The sequence below is a fragment of the Hippopotamus amphibius genome, chromosome 3 (genome assembly GCF_030028045.1).
Source record: "Hippopotamus amphibius kiboko isolate mHipAmp2 chromosome 3, mHipAmp2.hap2, whole genome shotgun sequence".
Classification (NCBI taxonomy): Eukaryota; Metazoa; Chordata; class Mammalia; order Artiodactyla; family Hippopotamidae; genus Hippopotamus; species Hippopotamus amphibius.
Window position 1 is genome coordinate 46687872 of NC_080188.1, and position 14335 is coordinate 46702206.

Sequence of the window (14335 nt, forward strand, 5' to 3'; positions counted from 1 at the left end):
TCAGAAGCTAATAATGATAGGACCACACTTGAATCCACATATTCAGACTTTGATGCTCTTTCCAATGTGTTTAAAAGCCCCATTCATTTGTTGAAGTAGAAAATAATTTCTCAGTGGCCTGAAAGAGTAAATGGGGTCCCCGATACCAACTTCAGTGCCCCAAAGTCACTGTAACTGTGAGGAGACAAGAGCCCAATTGATTCTTGGCGTTTCTGAGGTGAAATCAAACTGAAATATATACATTATTAGTCACCAGCTAACACAAAAAGAGTGTTGTGCCCCAAAGTAGTAATCTCTGGAAGCAGTATGGTTATTCTTACAAGGCTACGTGCTCAAAGGGTTTTTTCCAAACTGCCCATTACTAGTTGCCTTTGGAAACAGGTTTTAAACTTCACAATAAAACATTCACGTTACTTTGTAATTGTACCTGGTTATTGCTACAAACAAAACATAGTGTTACCTACCATACTTGACCTTATTTTATAAACGAAACTTGACTTCAGCCTCTGCAAAATCAAATTCGTCTTTCATGGATGAAAACTGCACACATGTCTCAAAGAGAAGGTTTTTTTTAAAACGCTTTGATTTGAGAGCATCATTAAAATTAGTGCATCTCCTATCAAGATGACCCTTTTGAGGTGGACACTACTGACCTAGCTGTGTGGTTCTGCTTTATTGAAAAACCAACCGCATTATTTTGTCACGACCCTTGATTAAGCATCCTAGGCCTTCCAATATTTTGCAAATGCTAGAAAGACGAGCTAAAGCATATAAAAGAAGAAAATAGTACTTCCGGAGAGTTTAAACCCACTACCCCTGCAAACAGCAGCAGTAGCAGCAGCAACAGACTGGTGGCATTCTCAAAAAGATAATCCAATATGACTGTGGACTGTTTTCTGAACTCCAGGCCAGCCAATAGGTCTTCATAAATATTGGCCATTTGCCGAACTCAGCCTAGCCTGGGAAACATTTTGATAATAGAATTAAGCTCCTGGGTTTTGCGTCACAGAATGATCTGAAATGAACACCCTTCCTTCATCTTCTTTCTGTGCCTTTTCCTCTTCCCAGGCAGCATCGCCGCCATTACGGTAACAGTCATTGCTGTGGTGTTGCTGGTGTTTGGAGTTGCAGCATATCTAAAGATCAGGTAAGATAGCACCTTCCCCTTCTTTATAAAGAATGGAATTCATTTTGTCAGGCTCTGGGCTGAGAGCTGTTTTGCTGAGTACTTGTTTCTTGATAAGTATCTTAGCTCTCGGAAATCTTGGCAAGGAAATGAAAATGGCCGGCATACTGCACCCTGGACAGGAATAGATGGGGCGGTATCTGAAAGTTGGCAAAGCAGAAGAAATCAGCTGGGATATACAGCGTGATGATGTAATGGAGGGAGAATGAACCTGGGGTCGGGGCACTGGGGCCTTGGCCCTCTGTCCTTAACTCACGTCGTCACCCTGAGAAAGCCACATGCCTCTTGAGCCTTACCTTGTCTCCCTCGTGAAATGGGCAAGACAGGCAGGCTCCATGTTTCCTAAACACTGGTGTTCTGAACACTGATGTGGGGGTGTATACTCAGCTTGGAAGGAGGTTCTCACTGCTTCTGAAGCAAACTGTTAAAAATGCAAAGAAGGTGTAGTATTTTCTACAGTATAGATTTTTCCCCCTGAGGTTTTAGCCTTATAGTTTGGGTTTTTAAATATCCTTTCTCTTATGAAAAGAAGGTGATTACAGATGGTAGCTGAGTTTTTCCTTTCCTTAGCCAAAGTTGCAGTACTCTGTGAGTCCCCCACTTCTGTTGTCTACCGCTCTGTAAAATCCCCAACTCTCAAAAACCACATTATTCACACTGTGTCCTCCCAGCTGTAAAATGCCAGAAGGCAAGCCAGTCTGTGCAGTGCCTGGAACAGGGACAGGAGGACGCATGCCACCTTGATGAGCAAAGCCAGTCCCTGACCCCCAACACATCCTCCTCCCAATGGCCCATCTTCGTGGAAGCTCCTTCAACCTGTCACTCCCTCCTTCTAACAGCCCCAGTGGCGTTTCCCTCTGCCCTTAGAATTCAGTTGACCCTTCAGCTTGGCCTGAGTTCCCTCCTGGACCTGCCCTGCCCACACCTTCTTGCTCATCACACATTTCTCTCCCCGTTAACCTCTGAGCTGCAGTCACACTGGCTTTCCGTCCAGTTCTTGGAACACAGCAGGTTCTTTGTCCCTCCAGGCCCTTGGTTCTTGTTGGTCCCTCTCCCTGAAATGTTTTTCTCCTAGTTCTTCCTCATACATGGCTTTCACGTCATGTCCTTCGGGAGACTTCCCTTCCCGTTTGGTGCCCTTGTTATTTTTTCCCCTAGTGTCTCAATTAGTTTCATGCTGGCTGGTATCACTGTCTGTGACTTTACTTGTTTTTTTATATATTTGTTTGCTTGTCTATTGCCTCTTTTCCCCCACAAAAAATGTAAGCTGCATGAGGACCCAGACTTCATCTGTGAGCACAGTGCTGGCACAAAGAAGATGCTGAATAGATTGAATAAATGCCCAACTAAACGTAAGAACACATAGTCACACAGGCACAGTTGCATACACGTGCACGCTCTTAACTTTTTCTCATCACAGCTGTGCTTCTTCCTCAAGAGGCATGCCCTGGTTCCCCACATGGAGCTCACGTATGTGGTTTCTCATCTCTATGCACACACCCCCTCTGCTGCCCTGTCTCATCTCCTGCAGTCACCCCAGCCCAGACCAGCACCCACTGGGGAACCTCCTCTCCCCCTTTCCTTTTATCTCCCTCCATCTTTTGTTCTGCATATGAACCAAATCAATCTAATGATGGTGTCAAGGATGAGAGTGCCTTGTAATATCACCCCTATCTAAGGTACCAAGAACAGGAAAGCCAAGTTTCAAAGAGAAATTAGAATTAAAGTGCCAACATACCTGTGTCTAAAAGCCTTCATGAAAGGATCCAGAGGTCTTCCAATTAAGAAGACAATCTTTCTCTTCATTAAGTCTCTATTTCCTTGAGCATCAAACAGTTTTATGAATTATATCTTACTGAATGCTACCTTTTTCCATCTGGTTTAATTACTAGTTTGTCACCATAGATACACTATATTTTAATTATGAGTTAAATTGCTTTTATGAACTAGTCTGGGTACCTCATTCCTACTTTGTAACAGAGTTTCTCTTTGTGTTTGAGAGATTCGGGGTGGGGCTCAAAAAAGGGAACTTACAGAGAAACCTTAGAGACAGTCTGGAATCACAGTGTGTGTTCTGAAGGGCTGTGTCACCAAAAATACAACCTCCATGGAGTGTGAAACAAAATAGAAACACTTCCTCTCACCTACATGATGTTGAAATAACCTCAGGACTCTTCTTCTTGACTCCAGGCAAGAATTCAAGTTCACCACCTGAAGCCTACCACTGATGACAGATAGGCAGACTAACACAGTGACTAAGAATTCAGACTCCAGGATCAGGGAGACCTCAGTTCCAATCCCAGCCCTACCACTTTCTAGCAGCTTCTACCATCACATGGGCATGTAACGGAGCTTCACTACGCCTCACTCCCCTCCCCTTGTAAGATGAGGGCTGTAATTTTCACTACTTGGTAGCATCATTGGGAGGGTTAATGGATGCTGCTTGCCAACTACATAGCACTGCCATCATCGCCGTCATCAAAGTGGTCAGCTGGACGTAACGCCAGTAGGATGGCTGCTCGATAGATAGTTCCTGAGCATTAGCCCTGTGCCAGGCACTCTTCTAAGCACTGGGACCAAACATCAGTGATGAGACACAGTTCTGCCATCTCAGAACTTACTGGGTTTGGAGAATTTTGTTAGCACGCCATTAAAATTGGTTCTAATGAGCGCTGATTAAAATTGTATAACATTTTACTTAAAAATTTTAAAGTATATTTTTTTCTCCAAGCGTTCTCAACACTAGATAAATTCAGTGAATGATTAAATTGAACTAGTCGTTGTTTCTCTCCCCTGTGATGTAGGTCCTCCCTCTTAATGTAGAAAGGCCCCCCGTGGTATAAGATTGTTATTTATCTTTGGCCCTACAAACTTAAGGATGGACGAAGTGATCAGACCCCCTGTTTAGAAACTCCCTAAAGAAAACCCTTTTCTGCTGCTGTGTTGGTTATTTCAGAAGAAAAAATAACATAAGGAGGTTAATAACGCTTATGAATCTTAAGGCTGTGCTAAAACACCTTCAAGTGTTATTTTGCCAGATTCTTGGAAAGCCCCACTAATCATTCGTCAAAAATACATTTGGCTCAATTGACAAATGTGCGTGCCTCTGTGTGTGTGTGTGTGTGTGTGTGTGTGTGTGTATGTGTGTACACCTAAGGTTGAGTTTTGTCTTAGCTGCAAATTTCTTCCATTCCTATTGTCCCAGATTTCTGAGAATAATAACATGACAAGAGGTATGTTGTCTGTGGTTTTTTAGCTCACTTGGCTGGAGCAGCAAGTGACCGAAATCACAGCCCATGAGGGAACCACTAGCTTCTGGCCTGCAACCACGGGCTATTGCCCAGGCCCAGCCAATGTCCCGGCAAATGCAAAAGCAGATCCGCCCTTTCAAGGCGCAGCCTCACTGCCAGAAAAAGGGCATTCCTTGTGAGCTCTGCTAAACAGTGGCTCAGGAGTTTCACCTCTTTCCCAAATTCTAGCGCCCTCTGAAGGCATCAGTAAACAGACCATCCATCCATTTTCACACTCCTACTCTTCAGGGATCCGTGACCTCTAGTTTTGTCACAGTATCTCCTGCCTGGAGGACCTCATCTCTTGTAACCTAAGCCACTTCTGGATGCAACATCTAAAAACGAACTGCCCAGAACCTCGCAAGGCTTTTAAATCACTATCCACCCCAGCACTGTGGCCGGCAGCAGTTGTGGTGTGGAGGGAGGAATGTGGACTTTGCAATCAGTTTCTATACTGACCCTTCTCCTTACTATTTAGGTGGCCTTGGGCAAATTGTAATCTCCCTGATCCTTCATTTCTTCGCCTGCAAAAATAGAGCTGATAACACCCATCTTTCAAGGTTGTCTTGAAGATGAAATGAAATAATGAATGTAGATGACCTGGAAAGACCGGATAACATGGTGGTTAAGAATATGGACTCTAGGGCACGTTTATTAATCACCCTGTGCTCAGTTTCTTTGTTTGTAAGATAGGACTAAAATGCTAATACCTAACTCAGGTTTGTTATGAGGATTAAATTGCGATACAGATAAACACGCAGTTCCGGGGTTAAGCGAGGGCCATGGAAGGGCCAACTGCTGTCATCATTGTAATTGTTCTTAAAACAGTGCTTCCTACTTAGGTGCTCAGCAAAATGGTAGCCACCAATAGCCTCATTCTGTAGGCATCAGGGATTCAAAGGAGAGAAGAGATGAGGAAGAGGAGGAAGATGGCACAGAAGCTCAGTTTTCTAATTATGTGTTGATGTGCAGACTTTCATGTTCCATCTTGGCGATCCCAGTTGTGTTTTTTCTAAACACCTGTGAAGTGGCATCCACGTCATACATTCATTAATAGAAGCTATCTCTGAGAAGTCTTTATTCCAGGGCTTGTTTGCAACTTTAAAAGAAAGCAAAAGCCCTGCCTACCTCCAGCAGAATAGTGTCTTTAATTAGTGATGATTGAAAAATGAGGTAAGTCAGTTTTGTTTTGTTTAAATTGGCTCAAAGCTGTTCAGCCACGAGAAAATCTCCTGGGCAGGAGACCATATCTGCTATTGCCAGCAATGTGGATGCTGCTATAATTAGGTGTGCTGGTAAGCTAGACAGACAACACAGGCTGTTCCCTGCGCGAAAATAAATTTGATCTTGATTTTACACACAACTGGGCCTGGCTCTTAAGACATCTTGGTATGTCACCTCTTTTGCTTTAAGTCTTCTAGTGATGACATTTTCTACAACTGGATTCTTCCTGGTTGTTGTTAGGTTGAAAAGTAGGCCCATAAAGAGACAGCCATGAAGTCTAAGATCTTCTAGAGTTTATTAGCTACAGGTTGACCTTTCCAGGTCAGCTTTTGGCGCTCTGTAGGTCTAATTGACTTAATTCTCTACCTCAGTGGTTCTCAAACTTCAACATGCAGAAGAACCAATGGGTGAACTTCTTAAAAACAGTTTCCTGGGTCTCAGCCCCATAGGTTCTGACTCAATGTGTTGGGGTGGGGCCCCGTGCACTGGCAGCTCTCACCAACTCACAGGTGATACCAATGCTGCTGGTCCAAGGACCAGACTTTGAATAACCCCATTCTACCCTCTCCTCCCAACACTGCAAACGCACTTGGCTCTAAAGTTGCCCAGGTATAATGCTTTGCTCTTCCATGCCTTTGGTTTTTTGAACATGCTGATTCCTGGCCAGAGGTGTTTGGTTCACCTCTTTTGTATCTGGCTAATTCCAAGCTGTCTAGCTCAAAAGAGATCTTCTCTCGGAAGCCCCCACCCTCACCCTCTCCACGGTGAGTTTCATGCTGCCTGTGCCTCCTGCGTACCATTCACTTCCCTGTACTGGAATCACTGTGTCCTCTGCCAGTCTCCTCCACTAGAAGGACAGAAAGCCCCTGGCAATACCTGATATGTAATAGTTGCTTTATAGATACTTGCTGGCTGAGTGAATGATTCTGGGTTGGAAAGTTTGGGATGCAGCAGCAGTGCTGGTTTATTCCAAATCAGGAGAAACTAGGTTTAGAGAAGGAGAAGCCATGGGAATCTGTTAAACCATAGACTTCCCCTAGTTATCTCATGACTCTGAACTTGTTGACAAATAGGCAGGCATTCCAAAGTGCAGGCTTTTTCTGTGATGAGGGTCTGCTAGCATGATACTGGCAGATGGTTTTAAAATATAAAATAAATTTTATCTGCCTCTTCAAAGTAAAGGTGATTATTTAAAGATACTGAATTATGATACTCTAATTATTGCCACTAACTTGCAGTGGTTAACTGTGGGCAAATAAATTCACCACTAATGGTCACAGATTTCTTAGCTTCAAACTGGTAGTTCACAATGTTAATTTCTTAGTTTTGACTAATGTCCCATGGTTATGTAAGATGTTAACATCAAGGGAAGTTGGGTGAAGGGCTTATGGGAATTCTTTGTACCATCTTTGCAATTTTTCTATAAATCTAAAACCATCCCAATAGAGAAAGATTTTTAATTACAGTTCAGTAGCTACCACACAGATGTGTTGTTTGCTTCTGCCCCAGTGCCTTTGCATATGCTGTTCTCTCTGTCTGTAGGGTCTGCCTCATCCACATCTCCTTTATGTGTCTGCTCAAATGACATCTTAGTGAGACTTTCCTGATCGCCATATTCAAAATTACAATCCCCACCTCCCATATGGAACTCCTCATTCCCCTTCCTTGCTTTATTTTCCTCCATTGTATTTATTACCATCTGCCATATTATTTTTCATGTCTTATTTATTGCATTTTCCCCCATTAGAATGTAAGCTCCCTTAGGACAGGTATTTCTGTCTTTTATTCACTGAAGTATTCCCCAAACCCCAAAATAAGGCCTGATCGATGGTAACTTTTCAATGAATAAATGAAGGAAGCCAGGCAGGGAAATGACAATCAGCAAAAGAAAGCCACCAGTGAAAACAAAGGCGAGAGTGACAGCTGCACCAAACTAGCTTTGCTAATGGATGATAAGAGTCTAAGGCTTAATGGCTAATGACTGATGAGCTGCAAGTTCAGTTGTGTTTTCCCAGCCGAAAGCCATTTCTTATCCATCTTTATAATCTCCTTCTTAGCACATAAGCAGCATCAGTGATTGAATAGCAAGACTCGCTTCACTAGGGACAAGAGGACTTTGGGAGGAGTAACAATAAACAAAGTTGGAGACTTGATGGAGAACTGGGGTTGACCCTTACAGGGGAGAAGGTGTTTTCTAAAACGTGTTTGTCTCGACATAGGAAAAAGTTACACACCTCATTCATTTTCAAAGAGCATTGGGTTCCATTAAGTATTGATGCTATAGCTAGCTTAAAACAGGTACCTTTTCACAGTTGTGGAGAAGGCCTCAAACCACAAATGTCACCACTACATTTACCAGTTAATCACCAACAAGACATTACCAACTGGGACAGAGGGAGTGGGGAGTGTTGCTTTGTTAGAGCAAAACCACTTGAGAAGGAAGCAATGAGGCAAGGGCTTCACATAAATCATTTCCTATTTTGTCCCCTTGGGTTCTGCTTTTGGCTAACTAAACCGTTTGATATAGAACAACTGTGACAATAAGCACAGTGTCATTGATTTACAGGGACTATGAGCCTATGCTGAGTGCTTTATAGCCATGCCATCACACGGGAGAAATTTAGTTGTAATTCTCTTCCTTCTTCCCATCTTTAAGGTTAAGATGGTGGCTCTGGCCTTTTGCGTTCTTTAATAAGGCATTTTCACTTTGCCATGGTTATACTGCACAGTGAATTGCCACAGAACATACTAATCCCTGCTGGTATTGACCAAGTAAACTCTGTATGTTTACTCCGTGTACTGTTTATATGCTACTGCATGTAGACAGTTATTATCAAGTATTTATAAAAGTACTACTGCATTAAGAGCAACATATCAGACATTCAGAAAATCAGAAGCAAAGTAAGACATAGTCTGCCCCCGGGAGGTTTACCATCTAAGGGAACCAACGCACAGCAAATGGAAAACTTAGCTATGCTGGCTGGGTGCCAGTCTGTATGAAGAAATGGAGTAAACAAAACTGCCTTGACCTGACGATGATGTCATTCATACAGAGTGCTCTTCAGGTTGCAATTAGATGCAGCAGCCTTGCAGTACAGAGCCAACAGGCCTCAGTTTTAGTACCAGCTCTCCCATTACATCACAATGACAGTCTTCCAGATCCCTTGAGCCAAGCCCCACCTTCCTAATCTTGAGGGTGTTTTTTCACCACTTTAGACTCCACAAAGGCCAGTCTGAAAAACTCCATTTCCATCTAAAACATGCCCTGCTTTAAGAAGTTCTGACCTAGAGAGATAGTTTAAAGCGATCATTAATGATTCTGTCCTTATCAGACACACACACACAATGTGTTTGTCTTCCTCTTTCCACAATGTTACGGGATTTAGCTAAACCTGGCTTGAATCCCAGCACACCCAATCCTTCTTGTTTAGGCTCATTAATGTATTAAAACATGACCTATGGGTCTGGTGCATGCCCAAATATGGTTTCTCTACCTCTTGCTTTGCTTTCCTCTTTTATCAGTATTTTGTTCAACTCACAGTTCATTCAAATGAGAAGACAAAGAAAAATGAAAGCTCCATCTTTTTCCTGTATTTTACTAGAGTATGTGTAGTAGATATCTTTTATAATACAGCAGATTAGGTATAGCTCTGATCAAATAGTCTTGCCTACAATAACCACAAACAGTAAGACCTGAAGCCCAGAAGAGTTTTAATCCTCTGACCCCACTCTAGCATGATAATAATTTTTTAAGTTATAGTATGAGAAGCTGGTTTTATAAATATGCCTGGGGCATAGTGTCAGGAGTTCCTGGTGAAGGTGAGGGAGGCTTATTTTCACTCAGTATCCTTTTTTATTATTTGCAGATGTGCCATGAGCTTGTATAAGTTTCCTTATAATAAAAATTAAAAGGCAATATTGGCCAACATTTATTGTGCATTTACTATGAGCCAGGTGTTTTCTCTGCATTACCTAATTTAATCCACCCAACAATCCTAAGGCAATTTTTTTAAGATTCTCTGTTTATAAGTGAAGAAACAGGGAGTTAAAAATAGATTCGAGGTCATCCATCTATAGGCCCAACTGACATTTTATGAGAATAAAAATGTATGATAGATATAAAAATGCTATGAGAAGTTAACTTACCATACAAAGATGAGGCAGAGTATCCTATCAATAAAAGAACATGTTTATTGGGTCCCTGCTGGTCAGACTTGCCGCAGTAAGTCATGCTGAAATTTAGGCCCAGCTCCAGTCTTGTAATCCCTAGGTTTTTACTTTTTCATTCTATAGCTTCCATTTCTCAACCATCCTGTTAAAGAATTTGATTGGAACTGGCAGTTTTAAGTGTGGGGAGGTATTGGCAAAGGATGGGCAGTAACCTCATTTACCAACACTGACTTCCCCTCTTCCTGCTGATCAGGAGATCAGTGGTGTGTTATTTGTGACCTCTTTCCTTCTCACACCCACAGAAATAAATGTGGACCTTTAGGGAAAACAAAATATATTTGGAATCTTCCAGGGGTATAGACCAGATCAACTGAGCCAGCCTTCAGGACAGAAATCAGAATTTCGAAAGCTACGAGTCTAAAGCCAGCATATCAAGCATCTGGTTATTGTCAGCAGATCATCTCTTTTCAACTACCTGACAGATGTAAATAAGCTTAGAAGAGTGACAGCACTTATTTTAGCAGCAGATAGAAGTATACAGCAAATGCTTTCTGTGCCTCTCGAGCTATATTTTCATTTTGTTTAATTTCCATATCTAGGTGAGAAAAAAGTTAGGGGGAGTGAGTATGTTTATCTGTACTGTATATAGCATACCTGATTTCCAGTGGCAAGGTGGAAAAATTCACGAGCTAGCCTGAACCTCAGAGAAACCAGATGCTCATTTTGCGGTGTTCTCCAAATCCTGTCATTAGTTTTATTCTTAAAATGCCATGATCCTTTCCAGGAAGCTCCCATCTTATGAACAGATTGGAGTTTCAGGATGTATTTTTCCAATCACTGTTTCTTCCACAAACATTTATTGAGGACTTACTCTTATAGGTGCCAGAGACAGAGTTAAGAGCCAACAAGACAGAGAGATAAACCATACGTACAGTCTAATTCAAGGAGAGAGGCAGTAACAAAATAAATAGTAAATCGGATAGTATGTTAGAAGGTGATGAGTGCTATGAGAAAACTTAAGCAGGGGGTGCTTTGGGGTGAGAGTTGCAAGTTTAAATAGAGTTCCTAAGAAAGGCCTCCCTGAGAAGCTGACATTTGTGCAGACTTGAAGGGAATGAAGGAATGAGCTGTGTGGAGATCTGGAAGACAACTGCTCTAAGCTGAGGGAACAGTAAGTGCAAAGACCTGGAGGCAAGCGCGTGTCAGCCACGAGAGGGGAGAGCAAGGAGGTCAGTGCTGTTGGAGTCGAGGGAGCAAGAGGCCCTGGCATAGCAGCTGCTGGATGAGCTCAGGAGAGTAACAGGAGCCGGACCCTGTAGGGCTTTGCACACCATTGTGGTGACATTGGCTTTTACTCTGTGTGAGATGAGGGGCCACTCAAAGGTTTTAAACGGAAGAGTGATAACAATCTGATTTCAGTTTCTTTTCCAAATAATATTAATTGTGGAACCGGTTGCCAGAATGACCCAGCAAAGCCGATAAAACCCCTGTTGCCATTGAGCGAAGGTGCTCATCAGACTCCAGGAGGCTGAGCTCGGAGCACTGGGTTCAGAGCCCGGAGGTGGGGGCCCGACTCATAGCTCAGTTGGGTGACTCTGGGTGTGTCAGTTAACATCTCCGAGCCCCACTTTCCTCATCAGAGAAGTAAAGATAAACAGTACCTGGCCCACAGCTTTATCTTGAGGATCAAGTGAACACAGAACATAGAAGAATTTTGTAGGTTATACAACATCGTATAAAGGTCAGGAGGGGTGGTGAAAGCAACAGTGGCTCTGGTTGTGTCCTCATCATTTCAGGGGAAATGAAGTCCAGGACCTAAGCCAAAATGCCAGGATTGCAACCTTCCCTTTCCCATTACTTCCTATTAAATAGCCATGGAAAGGGGGCCTCTTCCTTCTCCAGCACTGGAGGTCAAGGAGAGAGACAAGGACCCAGCTGATCTCAGCGGAAGGCGCCAGTCGGGCTCCCAGGGGATCGGTCATCATTTACAGGGTGTCTGTGGACGGGGGCTTCCTCACTTGGTGGGTCTGCTGCCGAGGGGTTTTCCTAGTGAAGAACTGTGTCTTCGCTCCCCGGTCAGGCCCCAGGGCACGGGGCTGTCCACAGATGGGCAACTTCTCCCAATAACCACGACCCTCTTCTCCTTCCCCCCAGGCATTCCTCTTACGGACGGCTCTTGGATGACCACGATTACGGGTCCTGGGGAAACTACAACAACCCTCTCTACGACGACTCCTAACAAAGGAAGGTGGCCTGGGATGAGGAATGACTGTCTCTATTTATCAGCGCTTATCCAGTAGAATTAATAACAAGTACCTGATGCACATTGAGCGACAATCCTAAGCCCTGTTTTGTTGGTTTGGTTGTTTTGTTTTCCTCCCTCTCCTCTGGCTGCTACAACTTCCCCTTTCTGGTACCAAAAAAAGAAAAAGAAAGAAAAGAAAATTATTTAAAAGTGAGTGGAGTCTGATATGCAGCTGACATGGGCCAATCCTGAGCCGTCCAGGCGGGACGCCACGGTGGAGGTGTCTGTACCCAGAACAGGTCCCACCGAGAGAAGAACCAGGAAGAGGGATGAAGTTGTGTCGTCAAGGGTTACTTTTAGGGGAACTTTCTGTGTGTGGTATTTCTTAAACTTTTCTTTAGGAAATTACATTAAATCTCCATGAGGGGAAAGGCAATGAGTGCTGGGAGGAGTTCGCCCTGCAGGTAAGGAAGCAGGGGTTTCTCAGATTCCTTTTTAATCTCGATTTATCTGGTTGTGTCTGACAGGATGCCTGCTCGGCTCTGCGAGCTGGATGCCAGCTCCTTAGCTGCCTAATTAAGGAAAGAGGAACCTAGAAGGTGCCCTGGGGGAGGCCAGTAGGCCGAGGGGCAGAGTAGCAGGCTGCTGTCAGATCTCAGCCTGCCTGCTACCTGTTCTCCCCTCCAGGCCACCTGTCTCTGCTAAGGACGCCTGTGCTAGTCAACCGCAGCTGGGACCCCCAGCCCACAAGCTCTCAGCAGAGTTGCGGTTCCATAGGAGAAAGCTGTCAGATGAGTTTAGTTGTAGAGGAGAAAGGGAGAGGCATATGGAGTGAGTGTACAGTGGGGGCCGTGGAGGAGGGTGGCAGGGAAGAGGGGGTAACGTGCATGACATACCTCATTAGGGAAGGTAGGATCAGCCCTCAATAACTGTCAGAGACATCCACTGCGTGGAGGAGCCTGTAGAATCCTTGCTTTCTACCCACAAAGCAACAGGTTCACTGCCTTACTGTCTGCTGGATAATGGCTGCAAACTGGGGTTTTTTTTAATTGTGTTTTTCTTTTTTTCTTTAATTTTTTAAAGGCACTCGTTTGCCTGCAATTGCTCAGTGAAGCTTTTCCATACAGACTCCGTGATTAATCCATTTATTTTTCACTTTTCCCTTACTAATTCTGCTGTTTAATAAATGAACACCCCTGGCTACACAGTTTTAAAATCCTGCATCATGATTTTTGAGAAAGAACGAATCATCTTTGCGGGCACCCATTTCCAGCAGCGGTTCTCAACAGGGGATAATTTTGCTCCCCCTCCCCCACCCAGGGAACATTTGAAAATGCCTGGCGATATTGTGACACCACTGGTGTCACAAGTTAGGGGCACTACCACTGGGTAGAGGCCACAGATGCACTAAACATCCCACAATGTACAGGACAGCCCACCCCAACGAAGAGTTACCTGGCCTCAAAGGTCAATAGTGCTGAGTGTGAGAAACCCTAATTTATTGTGATGCCCGTTGTGACAAAACAAGACACACCAGGTTTGTGATAGTTTTTACTTTTAACTAAATGAAATGATTTGCTAAATTTTTATCTTAAAAGTATTTAGTTTGTTGGCTGGTGGGTTGTTTTTGCTATGCATGGTTGCCTTTTTATTTCTGTGTGTTTTCTAGATAGCTTTATTTCATGGCTCTAAACCTGTGCTCCTGAAACACCTGGTATTAGCAACTGGCATCTTATGTCCTGATCTCATAGAATACAAAATATACATTGGGTTCTGTTTCAGAATGTGTTATATTGTCCTATGCTACCATAAAGAACTTGAAACTGCATCATTTTTTATTTCTAAACTTGGACCTGCTGCCATGACTGTTTAGTTTCCAGAAACTTGACCTTCAACTCCTCCTGTCACTCGCTGTGGCCCAACAAAGTACTGACATGAAAACAGCCGTTGCCATGCTGTTCTAAACTTCTCTGATGGCAGAGACATTAGGACCGGTGACACTTTCCACAACCTGCCAATCCCCCGCTCTGAAAGAAACTATTCCTAAACTCCTTAGGTACCAAAGGAGAACAAGCAGCCCCCAGAGGTATTTTACAACAGGAGTGGGGAGTGAGAAGCAGACTTCCAGGAATTCTCATATCTCTGATTATTAAAAAGCAAAACTAAAGTAGACGTTCTTAGAAAAATGGGCAGGAATGACCAAGGGAGCCCATTCTGACT

The 14335-nt window shown here is 43.6% G+C and overlaps 1 protein-coding gene across 1 annotated transcript in view; it reads left to right on the forward strand.

The window, feature by feature from the left end:
- The window catches only part of PARM1 (prostate androgen-regulated mucin-like protein 1), a 103182-nt gene extending 89215 nt beyond the window's left edge, over positions 1-13967 (forward strand). The window contains exons 3-4 of the mRNA XM_057729427.1: positions 1069-1147; positions 12025-13967. Coding sequence (XP_057585410.1) covers positions 1069-1147; positions 12025-12109 — 164 coding nt within the window. The 3' untranslated portion in view covers positions 12110-13967. The remainder of the gene's footprint in view (positions 1-1068; positions 1148-12024) is intronic.
- The last annotated feature ends 368 nt before the right edge of the window (positions 13968-14335 follow it).